At 38.4% G+C, this 14,551-nt stretch overlaps 1 protein-coding gene across 1 annotated transcript in view; it reads left to right on the top strand.

Annotated features, from left to right (window-relative positions):
- si:dkey-12j5.1 (probable assembly chaperone of rpl4) overlaps window positions 1-13,786 on the top strand; it is a 64,588-nt gene extending 50,802 nt beyond the window's left edge. Inside the window, exons 10-11 of the mRNA XM_027171874.2 lie at window positions 4,409-4,522; window positions 13,363-13,786. Of these exons, the coding sequence (XP_027027675.2) occupies window positions 4,409-4,522; window positions 13,363-13,554 (306 nt within the window). The 3' untranslated portion in view covers window positions 13,555-13,786. The remainder of the gene's footprint in view (window positions 1-4,408; window positions 4,523-13,362) is intronic.
- Window positions 13,787-14,551: the final 765 nt, after the last annotated feature.

The raw sequence follows: 14,551 nt of genomic DNA, 5'->3' as shown, positions 1-14,551 counted from the left end.
GTCTAGACTTAAGAACCGCTTTCGTCAGGGGCCGAGGGCGGGGTTACATTGACTTACAAGACAAAAGAGAAAGTCGTTAGCACCATTTTTAAATCATTTTAAATCAGGATTCGCCACGTTTGGATGTCGATGTAGGTTCGCAAAGCCTTGAGCATTAACAGTAAAGCAGTTTGTGTTTGCCACTGCTGCGCTAATGTTGCTGTATACAGTAATTTCGTATACAGTGACGTAAGACTTGGCTCTCCACGGAAAGGCAAACCGGTTCTTCGAAGGCTCGCCAGTGGAACCAACTTTGAACCACGGTTCGTTCTGGTGGAAAGGGGGCACAAGCTGCCACTACTGGGCCCCTGAGCCAAGCCCTTAACTCTAAATTTCTCAGTTGTATAAAAAAGGGCATTAAGGGTGTTGGACAATAAATCTGATTCTGATTCTGATTTACATTTAGTGCATTTGGCAAAGTGTGGTGACACACACAAGGAATTTGGTTCCAGCAGTTTGTGACTCTCAAAGGTACAGACATAAATAACACAATACTGTACAAGAAAACAATGCAGACAATGAGATACAATATATAGACAGGATGAGTATAAAATATGGATATAGAATGAATAAAATATATAAAATATGAATATAGAATATGAACGATCAGTTATATACATAAAGTGTGGGAGTGCAAATAACAATAGTGGGCAATATTATGCTTTTTTTTTGCAATATACAGCAGCAGTACTGTGTAATATACAGATGATTGATGACTGACAGTCCTGATAAAGCAGTACTTATGATAAGACGCAGTGAATATAATTATGGTGAGTTGTTGATCAGGGTGATTGACTGGGGAAAGAAACTGTTCCTGTGTCTGGCAGTTTTAGTAAGCAAAGTTCTGTAGTGCCTACCAGAAGGGAGGAGCTGAAAGAGGTTATGTCCAGGGTGCGAAGGGTCAGTAGTGATTTAGTAAAGGTGTCAAAGTAACATTCATATGAATGCCAGGACCCAAGAACATTGCTTAGAGCTTCACCCTGCCTTCCTCCAATAGTTTGTCCTGGTTCCATCTCTTCCCCAGTAAGCAAATTTTCCTACTCCAAACAAATCTACCTTGAGAACTGACTATTCACTTGCTGCTATATATCCCAGCCCTTGACAGGGGCTATTTGTAACGAGATAATCAATGTTATTCCCGTCACCTTTCAGTGGTTTTAATGCTATGGCTGATCAGTGTATATTATGTGTGGACATTTTTGAGGTTTAATTACACTGAGATCATAAAGAGTGTGCAGCTGCTTTGTGAAGAATCTTCCAGACGACCTCACTGCATTGTCAGGCATTGTACAGACTCCGCACCTGTGTTGTGATGTATTCTAGCATAGTGTGTGCAAATGTGGTGCAACATATCTCAAACTGCACAATTGTATTGTCCGGTATCTTCAAGCAGGCACATCTGCACTGTGCGGTATCATGCGATATACGCTCGCACTTTGTGAGTAACCAGTAAGTACGTATCCGTATCCCAATTATAGGTCCAACATTTGTAATATTGTGCTATTTGGGAGCTCTTTTTTCTTCCAGAATTCTCTTTTCTGCAGTAGAAGTATGCCAATAGTCAAATCACATCGAATAAGTGCAACATAAACATAAGTCAGAGTGTGAAAATATTTCTCTAGGGCTATGACGAGGATGTTGAGAGGTTTGCACCTAGTGTGTTTTTAATGCAAGTTGATGATTCACTCACTGCTTGCTGCACTAAATTGGTACAAGTGTCACTTGTCTGTCGAGCACCCCCTCAACAACCCCCCCTTCACCACCCCCACCCCCCGAATACCGGTTATGTTGCACAAATGAGTTAGTGTTCTTGTCAGACGAAGTTCTCTCCCAGGCCGAGTGATTGATCTTGTTTTGTGGATCACTATGTGCTTGTAATATATACAAGTAATAAAATCAGTGTCTGGCTTTCCTATTATATACAGTACCACCACTGACAGACATCAGTCATAAATCAGCACTACTTTTACATTCTCAGCTTTCATATTTTCTATCATACTTAGAGGTTTCATAATCTTTTAGCTATTTTCCATGTCCCGTCACATCGTCTTCAAAAAAAAATTCTGATTCGCAAATCTTATTACTGCATACGAAAGGATTACTGCGTTGTCTTATAAATCAACCAAATATAATGTGAGAACTATTAAAAAACAGTACGAATTAAATTAGAAAGGAATCTTACAGCTTACTATATTATAGAATAGAAAGTTAACTGAGTTTACTGGTTTGTGTGGCATATAAAATATAAATAAAAACTGTCACTGTTAATTAATGTAAGAAATGTTTTTTAAATTATGACTTTCATTCCCATATATGTTATGCTAATGAAGTAACATCCTCAGTTGGTTTAATTGATGGAAGGAAGGAAGGAAAGGAAGGATGGATGGATGGATGGATGGATGGATGGATGGATGGATGGATGGATGCATCGATGGTTTAATTGATACAGATCGATAGATATATGGTTTAAGTGATGTAAGAAAAGATAGATGGACAGATGGATGGATGAGTGGTTGACTTAGAGGATGGATGGATGACTTGATGGGGGGAGGTGTGGATGGACGGATGGGCGGATGAATGGTTGACTTGACAGAGGAGGGAGGGATGGGTGGATGGATGGATGACTTGATAGAGGTGGGTAGGGATGGATGGACAAATTTACATATAGACAAATGGATAGATGGTTTATTTGATTAACGGATGGTCTGATTCATGGATGAATGAAATGATGAATGGATAGATGGACAGACAAAACAGCTAGATCAGTGTTTAATTTATTCTTATATGCAGGTGCTAAGGAAAAAGTGCAAGAGTTTGAAAGTTTATGTTGTGTCCAAAAATGATAACTGTAGAATTAGGTTTAGAAAAGTCAGCAAGATTTAAGAAATATGCAGCATGTATATTAAAACAAGGAGGAAAACACAACAAATCTTTGCTTTCACCATAATATTAGCAGTGAATTCATAATTGATGGGCTTGTAGTTATAAACTGAAAGCCTTTGGTTAACACCGATCATGCTGTAGAATCTCACTGGGAAACGTGACAACAAAAGTGACAGCTTTTTCCTAAAATACACACACACACAAAAATAATCCTTATATCCCATTATATCTGCTTGTTTGTAATCTCAAATAAATAATATCCCAATTCTTAGAGGACAGTTTTCATCCCATTGCTCATCAACATTTGTTAAAGATTCGACACTCCTTCTAAAAACCCCTAAACACTTCTAAGTTCCTGAAATTTATTTATTTAGTTAGTTAGTTAGTTAGTTAGTTCACGGCCATCCCTAATGGAGATGGATCGAAGGCTCTGAAGTATTTTCTATACAAGGTGTAATATAATATACAGTAAATACAAAAACAAAAATGTATGAAAAGAATAGTGGTTACACTGAAGACATATTGCACATTTTTCAAAATTTCTGTTATTGCACATGTTTAAAATGCTTTGTTATTGTTTATTATTGTGGTGAAATATTTAATAGTAATAACAGTGTGTATTATGGTGACTGGTTCACTGGGAGCGTGACCGTCTGTATCGCTCCTTCAGACACTTAGGATGTAACAGTCTGTCACTGAAGGAGCTGCTCAGAGATGAAACCGTTTCATACAGGGGGTGAGAGTCGTTCTCCAGCAATGATGATAGTTTTGCTACCATCCTCCTTTCTCCCACCTGCTGTACAGTGTCCAGAGGAATCCCCAGGACTGAGCTCGCCTTCCTAATCAGCTTGTCCAGTCTCTTCATCTCTGTAGTAGAGTTGTTGCTGCACCAGCAGACCACACCATAGAATACGGCTGAGACCACCACAGAGTCTAAAAAGGTCTTCAGTAGCTCTCTCTGAACTCCAAAAGACCTTAGTCTCCTCAGCAGAAAGAGTCTGCTCTGTCCTTTTAGCTAACCCAAAATGTTTGATTCCTCTTATATTATTTTTATTTAATAATGAACAAGACATCTTGTTTTTGACCGATTATAGTTACATGTATAATGATGTGAAATGTCCGTGATATGTTATCAACAATTCGTTAGCAGACTCTTTAAGTTAATTAAAGTTAATAAAGTATGTTAATAAAAAGTTAGTTTGTTATGCTATTAAGAAACCAGTAAGTTTAGGTCTACAAGCCAGTGGTGGAAAACTGACTGTTACAAATTGCTAATACTGGAGATTTCATCCGTAAATATCAAACATACATGTATATTATCTTTAAATAAAACCTCAACCTGTTTATTATTAGTACAGTATCAGTCACCTCTGACATGCTCATTAGGGATAAAAACAAATACATTTAAATATATCTAATATTAATCTTGAACTTTTGTATTATATTATTAATGCTTTTTTTTATTTTATGTGTTTTTATTCTTCAGGTGTGGTATTTATTAGGATGGTTGTATTATCTCCAACTGGACAAGCCCGGTGCTTCAGAAGACTCAGAAAGCTTGAAAAAATCAGCCAGGATCTACCTTACCAAAGCAAAAAAGGTAATGATTTGCAAATTCAAACAATATCTGAGATCATCAGATTTCTTTTTTCTTTAGCCGATGCTTGTACTCAGCGGGATTTTCTTTTTTTTTTTTTACACACCAGCACACACTCCTTAGCCTTGGGATGACTAGTTAAATTTTTTATCGTCTTCTTTCTATCCGACTTCTGAAATGGCTTTTTGATGTTATTTGAGTCCAACTTCCTCTGAAGACACTATATGTATTTTTTTTTTCCTTCAAATTTCCTCGTTCTTTTTTTTTTCTTTCTCTGACTCCTTCACTCCATCTGCCTATATGATCGGTCATGCTGTCCTTCGCACAGTCACTCTTGTCCTGTCCTGACCTTTCTGTCTTTTTCAAGGAGGATTTGCTACATATTTATCCTTGAGCCATGCGAGATGAATCATTGGCACATACACAGTATCTCTCTGTCCATCTTTATCAGTACATTCGACTAGACTCCTCTCTACGCAGCCTTTCTTAGTGACCCATGACTCCTCTGGAATAAAAAATAGAACAACCCTGATAAACCGGGCCAGAACATTGTTAATCATCCAGCAGCCCACGCTACAACTGACTTGAACTCAAGACCCTCAAGCAGGTTTACAAACAGAAGACCAAATGCCAAAAGTCTTTGTGAAGTAAGCAAGCGTTTATTGAATAATTTTTACCAAAAACAAGATGTGGTGAAACCCGGCAAACACATACTATATTCACTTAAGTTGTTTCTGCTTAATATTTTCTATGACCACAGCATTTAGTCACCAATTCCAGATTTTCCTTTAATAACCGAAGAGACGTGCTTTACGGTTACCTTTAATGCTTTGTAGCCATCTATAGTTACTGTTAACAGGGGATATTTTATTCATGTTTTTGTTTAAACCCAAAAAAAAAGGGATAATTCAGCTCAAAAACAAGAGGTTTAATCTCTACAAGAAAAAAGGAAGTGATTTCTCAATACATCATTTGTTGCAAATCTTTATATACTGAAAGTTCTCAGAATCATGCAAATATTTTTAATAGAGTTGTTACTGATATCAAGTGCAAGGAAAAAAAATAAAATAAATAAAGCCAGAGCCAAACAAAGTATATAAAAAAAATAATTTTTTTACTTTTTTTAATTTTTTAAATTTTTTTTAGATTTGCCCAAAAACATGTAGGTCTATGTGTGTTAAAATAATATTATTTTATTTTAATATAGTGCTCAGTCTCTTCCTTACTGAGGGAAGCTCTGAAATCTCCATTAAAAACATGAATTTTTGAAAATGAAAATTTACCTTAGAAACAAATTTCAATTATAAGCATTTCCCCAAATGACTTAAAGACAAAAAAAATAAAGATTACTGTAGAAAAACAAAGGCTAATCTATCTTTTTAATTAGTTTTTACTTAAGTGCACATTTTCCCCTGACAGTCTCATGCTCTGTCAATTTCTTTTGGGTTTATTTGGGAACGATATGAAAAGCTTTCCTCAGAAATGGCATTCAAAATAGATTTAGTTTGTTTTAATTTACTATTTCATTTACATTTCTGGCATTTAGCTGACACCCTTATACAGAGTGACTTGCATTTTTATTTCCATTTATAAATTTGAGCAATTAAGGGCCTTGTTCAGTGGCCCAGCAGTGGCAGCTTGGCAGACCTGGGATTCGAACTCATGACCTTCTGATTTAATAGTCAGACGCTTTAACCACTGAAAGATTGACTGGTGCTGTATAAAGTATGTTTATTTTTGTATTCAGAATGTTCACTCTTTTATTAATCATCATTCATTTTAAGGCCTGTGAAGAATATCTGTACATTCAATTATATATATATATATATATATATATATATATATATATATATATATATATATATATATATATATGAATTTAACAATGCTGTGTCAATGGAAAGCATTATAATTCGTCCAGGGACGCCGGTTTACTCCCCCAGCTTAAAGACGTATCCTGACTGGCATCGCTAAATTGTTTGTAGAGTGTGTAGGAGTGTGTGTGATTGTACCCTGTGATGGACTGGCACCCTGTTGAGCGTGTACCACGTTACACCTAGAGGCCCTAGCGAGAAGCTCCAGGTTCCCAGTGACCAAGTGTAGGATGAAATGGTACAGAAAATAGATGGAGGGATAACTAGATGAATTAGCAGTCTTTATTCTACAGCATGTATTTCATGAAGAATTTTAGCAGATATGTTTTACATTCCTACTTTTCACATGCATGGCAGTAATTAAGCTCCTGGTAAACAGTATACAGTAGCTGTAATCGTTTATGTGTACGTTTTGTGCAGTGGCACTTAGTTCTGTATGAATGTGGTATGAGTGTGTTTGTCCTTTGATGGTGTATAAAGTAATACAGAGAATTCCTTTCCTGTTTAATCTGTACAACACTGGATCCTGTCATCTCTAGGATATTCTCCATGTAATTCAGTGAGCTTTATACACACGACTGTCGTGCTTACAGTGTTGCTAAAGCAGGTGATTAACGTATCGATGTAAGGATTAATAAACATTAAGAGTACAAGATAAAAAGAAAAGGATAAAAGTAATAATAACGATAACACAATAGTATTAAGAAGTAATTAATTAGATATAGAACTTAAAGTTTATAATGATTAGAATAAAAAAAATATATATAAAAATTAATCTCTCTCTCTCTCTTTCTTTCTCTCTCTGCCCTCTCTCCCTCCTTCTCTCTCCCTCTCTCGCTCTCTCGTCCCCCCCCTCTGTCTCTCTCTCTGTCTCTCTCTCTCTCTCTCTCTCTCTCTCTCTCTCTCTCTCTCTCTCTCTTTCACACACTGTCTTATTGCTATCTTTCTCTTTTCACCCCTACAGAATCTTTCTCTCTCTCACCTTGCCTTTGTACTTTCTCTTCCTGTTCCCACGTTTTACTTTCAGCACTCTTCTTTTCTTCGTCACAGTCTGTGGCTCCAGGCGCAGTTCAGATGCAGCTTCAGTTGCTATTTGCCCATTGACTTTCTGCCTCCTGCTCGACACCGACTTTGAAGTCTCTTTTTCTCCGTCTCCGTATCTCGTTTGCTTTCTGGGCAAACTGAGAAATTTGCAGACATAACTGTTGTGAAATGTGGCATAAATGTGCAGGTTGAAAGTGAGCATGAAGGCTGTGTTTGTGCATTGTAAACTCTTGTGAACTTTGTTCAAACTGACACATCAAGGTCAGTGATCTGCGAGTGTGTGTGTGTGTGTGTGCTATGGGATTAGAAAAGGACCATGCAATGCTTTTACAATCTTCTGCTGTCCCATTTTGGTGAACTTTCCCACTCTCTATAGTCGAAGATTTCTGTCATCTGCTGTTTGACGGGTTCAGATTTGATGTTTATGCTCCAGTTTAGACGAGATCATCGGTTAGACCAACCAGTCCATCTGGCACCAACAACCATGTCAGGGTTAAAGTCAACGACCTCACATTTTTCCCCCCGATTCAGAATCTGTATAATTTTCTGCTTTGCTGTGCTGCCACGTGATTGGCTGATTGGATAACTGTATACATGTAAATATGGAGGTATATAGCTATTTTTATTTAAAGTTGTGTGTGCTGTTTTTTCCTTTGAATTTTAACCAAATAATTGTCAGTCCCTTAAATTAAGCTTTTCCCTTGCTCTTGTTCAGTGACTGAAATCATTACATAAATGATGATGATGACGATGATGATGATGATTACATCATTTTTGTGATCTTATTCTTAATTGTTTTTTGAATTTCAGTTAAATAGAATTTTCTGTGCATCACCAAGAGGTACTCTTAGTGCAAGGTTTAAGTACACACACACACACACACACACACACACACACACACACACACACACACACACACACACACACACACACACACACACACACACACACACACATTTGTAAAAGAAAGAAAGGGCAGGAAAAGAGGATTAATCCATGTTATCAGCATAGCTTTGAGGGAGAGATAGTGTATGTGTGCACATTTGTACACGCTGTGTGGACGTTAAGGTTAGTTTCGGATCAAGCATCTCCTGCCAAGTAGTCCATCAGAAGAGGATAGAGAGCATGAGATAAAGAATGGTGCTGAGAGTCAGAGATAAAAGTTTAGAGATGGTGATTTAAGAAGGAGACAAGTCAGGGGCAAGTCACTGATCATAATCTGATTGATCTCGGCAAGAGCGAGAAAAGAGAGAGAAGAGAAAAGAGGCAGAAAAAGGCCACAGCAAAAAGTCGGTTTATTTCGTGCTTAATAGTGTGCTCAGATACTAGTAGGTTGTTGTAAAGGTAATTAGTAAAACCGCTAACATTATTCTAGACATGTATTTATTAGTGTCAGGTTGCTTCAAGTACACAGTGTGGCATGCCACGAGAAGATTTCTAAAAACAGCAGTGATTTGTTCAACCTGTGGTTCTCAAATTGTTGAGATTAATTTCAACCCCGGTAAAATTATTAGAAGTATTATTAGTGTATCTGACTGCTGTTGATATAAAAAATACAAAGAGAGAGATGTGCGTGTGTTTTATTACAACCTGGATCTAGACATTAACTATCATTAACAAATGATAAGATTGTTAATGTGGGGGGGGCACAGTGGCTTAGTGGTTAGCACGTTCGCCTCACACCTCCAGGGTCGGGGTTCGATTCCCGCCTCTGCCTTGTGTGTGTGGAGTTTGCATGTTCTCCCCGTGCCTCGGGGGTTTCCTCCGGGTACTTCGGTTTCCTCCCCCGGTCCAAAGAAATGCATGGTAGGTTGATTGGCATCTCTGGAAAATTGTCCGTAGTGTGTGATTGTTTGAGTGAATGAGAGTGTGTGTGTGCCCTGTGATGGGTTGGCACTCCGTCCAGTGTGTATCCTGCCTCGATGCCCGATGACGCCTGAGATAGGCACAGGCTTCCCGTGACCCGAGAAGTTCGGATAAGCGGTAGAAGATGAATGAATGAAGTTTGTTAATGTTTCCCATTCAAGTGCATAAACAGGATCCACGCAGCAAGATGCAGCCACCACCATGCTTCACAGCATTGATGAAACGAGTGTTGATGGGATTCTGACAAACATCCTGCTTTGTGTAAAGGTCTAAAATATTTTCCACCCTCAAAGAGTCTCCAGACATTTCATTTTTCTATTTTTTTCCCTTTCCACTATTGACTTAAAGCCCAGCACAGTAAACAGTATCAACGATGCAGTAATGCTTCAGATATGCAGATATATACAAGTAGTGCAAAAGAACCGGCTAAACATTAAATCAAAACCATGTGAAAATAATGTTTTTTCAGGTTCATTACTAATAACAATGTTTGCACCGCTGAGGCAGTATGTCATTTAATGGCGTCTTTTTTGAAAACTCTTTCGCTTTTATCTTAAAAACACTTCTTCTTCCGTCGCACACACAATCTCTCACTCGGGTTCTAACACCTTTATGTACATTATTCGGCATTACAGAGGTACAGAATATTAACAAAACAAATATTGCAGGACGCATATAGAGATACAGCCAAGTGTGTGCACTTTGATAGAATGGATATAGATAAACAAAGCTTTATTATCTCTATGGTCTTGACACCATCATATACCCGTGTGCCAACCTCTCTGTCTGTATAGCTTATATAATCAATTCATATGGCTTTCATTTAGAAAAGGGATAAAATATCAACCCACAGATAATGATAAATCATAAATGTGCATGTGGTAGCCTAGTGGTTAAGGTGTTGGGCTACCAATCGGAAGGTTGTGAGTTCGATCCCAGGTACACCAAGCTGCCACTGTTGGGCCCTTTAACATGGGCCTTAACCCTCAATTGCTCAGCTGTATAAATAAAAAAGAGGTAATGTAAGTCGCTCTGGATAAGGGCGTCTGCCAAATGCTGGTAATGTAAATAAAAAAAATGTAAAAAATTCCCAAGAATGACAACCATAAGAATTTAGGTTTGAGGATTATGGGATTTTTTTGTGTGCTTGTTTGTTTTAATGCATTACTGTTCTTGTATTCAGTCGACTTATTTCGAAACCAAGGTCAGCCCTTTCACCAACCTTCTCCTGTCAGAGTGAATTAGGGTTCGCGAAGCCCAACGACGACAAGCATTACTCAACCGGACACAGTAAGGTATCACCGCTATAGCAATTTATACACACCTGCATTAGTAGGGGAAGATTTTTGTCCGCACTGGAAATCCGGACTGAACGGGGACAGCAGATGGTGCCACACATTTGTCTCACTATCCTAGTGAGGACCTTTTATTGACATAACTATTAATGCTAATTAGCCTTATACCTACACCTAAATCTAACAACAACCCCTGCAAGCAACAAGAAAACTTTATTTATTTATTTATTTATTTATTTATTTATTTATTTATTTATTTATTTATTCATAAGCAAATGCATGCAGTTTTCCTCATAGGGACCAATTAAATGATCTGAGCCTGATCGATATTCCTATCCTTGCGGGGACAAATACAGCCTATAAATCTCTTTTCTGTGTGTACTCTAAAGCCAGAGTTTTAACAAAACAAGATCTTTTGCAGGAGTCATTTTCTCGTAAACACTCCGTCTCACGCTCTATAGAAATTTAAGGGGCTAGCGTGGAACTGCAAAACAATAAACCTGGCTAAAAAAAGAGCAGCAGGTCTAAATGAGATATTTTTGCATTCGTTTCCAACAGTTTGCCTCAGGCTGCTAACGTTACATAAATATTTGCTACACACTGATTTATGAATTTTTTTTCTGTGATCTTAGGTAGATGAATTATATAGGCTCTGTGTTAATCCCTCTTTCTTTCTCTCTCTCTCTCTCTTGCTCTTTCTCTCGCTCCCTCTGCTTATTCATTTACCGCTAAATGTCACTAAATGTTACTTTGTGTTTTCTATTAACCTCCATGTTCAGTTTAATGCAAGGTGTGATAAAAGCTTTTTGAAGTCAGCCAAACCTTTTAATCGTGCCAAATGACATATAAACACATTCTATTGGAAATTTCCTAAGTGTGTTTACGTGTGGGCTTTTTTGTCTGTGTGGATAATTATATGGAAATGCACAGTGTGAGGCTTTATGAGCTCTGAAATAACCCTTTTGTCCAACGGTTTGTGTGTGTGTATTCGTGTGTGCGCGTGTGTCTGTGCATGATTGAGCGTGTTTGTATGCGTGTGTGTATGCACGTGCTTATGTATGCTTGTGTGTGCGTGTGTGTGCGCATGTGTATGTGCATGATTGGGTGTGTGTGCGCGCATGTGTATGTGCATTTGTATGTGTGTGTGTGTGGGTGTGTGTGTGCACGCATGCAAGTGCGCATGAGTGAGTGTGTGTGCATGCATGCAAGTGCACATGAGTGTGTGTGTGTGTGTGTGTGTGTGTGTGTGTGTGTGTGTGTGTGTGTGAGGAGCCCTTTTGGACAGTCAGTAATAACATTAATACATAAGAGTTTAAAATTTGTATGGAAATCTGCCAGGTGCAAGGATTAAAAGCTTCACTGTATTGTGCTCATGAAACAGAATGGAGTAAGAATGAGATCTCCGTGACGTTGACCACGATGAGGTGGTTGTTGCCAGATGGTCTGAAGAAACTCTTGGGATTTTCACACACAACCACCTCTAGAATTTACACAGAATGGTGCAAATACCTTTATTTAGCAGAAGTGGTGTATGTGGAAATGCTTTGTTAATGAGGGTTAATAATGTCTTAAGAGATCATAATAGAGGTCAGTAAGAAGGTCACAGTAACTCACATAAGCACTGTTGTCAGGCAGATGAGCTAGAACAGAAGACTATGTGTGGTTCTACTCCTGAACAGGTGACTTTATTCCAGGTGTGTGTGTGTGTGTGTGTGTGTGTGTGTGTGTGTGTGTGTGTGTGTGTGTGTGTGTGTGTGTGTGTGTGTGTGTGTGTGTGTGTGTGTGTGTGTGTGTGTGTGTGTGTGTGTGTGTGTGAGAGAGAGTGATGACCTGGGTGTTCAGAGTAGCTCCACTTGGGCTGACTCAAATCCTTATCCATTACTTAATCTTGGTAATGAGAGATGCTGCTACTTTTGCCTCACTGTCTGCACTTTCTAATGATTGATTGGCCAGGAGTGTGTTTATGCTGGTTTTATTACTCTGCAGTGTGGCACTCTCATTCATCACTAGAGTGTATGAATCATGCGTTTGATCTTAAAGGCTAATTGGTCATAACTCTTTTTAGCCAGTCTTGCTGTGCATCAGTTTTCTATTTGTCTTTATATATAGATATACATATATTTGCTTTCGGTGATGACTTTCCTACTCTGTCTCCTCATAATTATTGTTGTAGCTCTTTATTACGTCAAGAAATAAAACGTTTCTTTACCACATCAGCACAAAACACTCTACTCAACATTTTATGTAAAGTGTCCGTAGGAAACGAATTTTCTCGTTTATTTCTCATCATGTTTTTTTTTTGTGTGTTTATTCTGCAATGTAAAGTTATTTGCTTGCACCTTATGTGAATAAACGTGTAAAATCGTATCCTGCATTTGGGTCAGTGAGAACATGACAGCTTGTGAACTCATTAAAGCTTTGCTGAAGATGTGAACCAAATGCTACAGCCTTGGCAGTGACCAGGTCTTAATCCAGTTGTATTTTTAGCAGCTGAAAAACCAACATATTGAGTATTAGTACGGTTTGAACCATCTGGGTTGAACCTTGGGAGAATGGGAACGTCTGGAAGATTTTGGAGTGACGTAAAGACAATAATAAACGCAGGGAATATCTTTTGTTAGAACATGCTAGAGTTCCTGAAACTTTGAGAATCTAAGCTTGAAAGCTGCTCTGGTACCTGGTGATGGTTCACCACCATGATTTTTCCTTTAACTTGTCACCGATATTTTCTTAGTCTCTTTACCCATCTCTTTGTGTGTTCCAGCTCTACATAAAGCTACATTGTGATGACGCGCCCATGTCGGAGCACACTGAGCAGCTGTTAGGTGAACTTGGTGGAGAACTGGTCGCTGAAGATGATGCGGATGAAGCCGGACCTTCTGTCGATGACATTGGGGATGACTTCATTCAGAGCAGTGAGGATGAGGATGATGCTGATGATGCTATGGAGCACTGAATAAATCTCCAGCAAATGTTCTTCTGTTCCTTTTCTACTTTGTTCTCTGTGGTGACTGTTTAAAGTTAAGAACAGACGTGTGTTTATCCAGAGATATGTCAAGATTTTGAAGAATAATAAAGGTCTCATCTTTTGTCATTTCTCACTGTGTGGTGACTGTAATAATAACATTTTAATCATGTTACTGAGTCAGAAATGGCATCAATGATTAAAAACTGCTTTTTAAATCAAATGCTAGCCTTGTGTTGTTCTTTCTTTCTTTCTTTCTTTCTTTCTTTCTTTCTTTCTTTCTTTCTTTCTTTCTCTTATCTCCTTTTTAAACCTAGATGAGATATGAGGGCTTAGTGGGTGGGGTTAGTTTCCAAAAGGCCAAAGTTAATTCATCATTTCACAGTCAGAGATATTTATGAGTTAGATATGAAACTCTTGGTATGTTGGAAGGTCATGAGTTTGACTCCCAGGTCCACCAAACTGTCACTGCTGGGCCCCTGAGCAAGGCCCTTGACCCTCAATTGCTCAGTTGTATAAATTGAAATAAAAAATGTAAGTCACTCTGGTGTCTGCTAAATGCTAAAAATGTAAATGTGTGTATGTGCGCACACATACCCTGGCATGCAGGTGCTCAGGTTCGCCAATCAATTTTCATAATTTTCTGGCAACATTTCTCACCCTCCAAAAGCATCTGTTTGTTCTTGCTGCCCACATCAGGATTCTCTCGACTAGCGGTAGCATGTAGTCATCTACAGAGAGAGAGAAAGTGTGTGAGAGAAAAGAAATGTCCCAGCCATCAAAACCTTTACAATGGCCAAGCCTCAGACTCTTTCTGTGTGCTTATTTGAGTAACCAAAGCAAGAGGAGATAAAAACAGGTGCTTGTAGAGCATCCCACAGATGCTTGATTTGATTGAGATCTGGGGATCTGAAACATTTCTGATTTGTGGTATGGCACATTATCCTGCTGAAAAAGGCCACAGCCATCATGGAATACCGTTTCCATT

Source organism: Tachysurus fulvidraco, chromosome 25 (genome assembly GCF_022655615.1).
Source record: "Tachysurus fulvidraco isolate hzauxx_2018 chromosome 25, HZAU_PFXX_2.0, whole genome shotgun sequence".
In the NCBI taxonomy this organism is placed as follows: Eukaryota; Metazoa; Chordata; class Actinopteri; order Siluriformes; family Bagridae; genus Tachysurus; species Tachysurus fulvidraco.
Note: the sequence above shows the minus strand (reverse complement) of the source record. Positions and strands in the feature narration are given on the sequence as shown.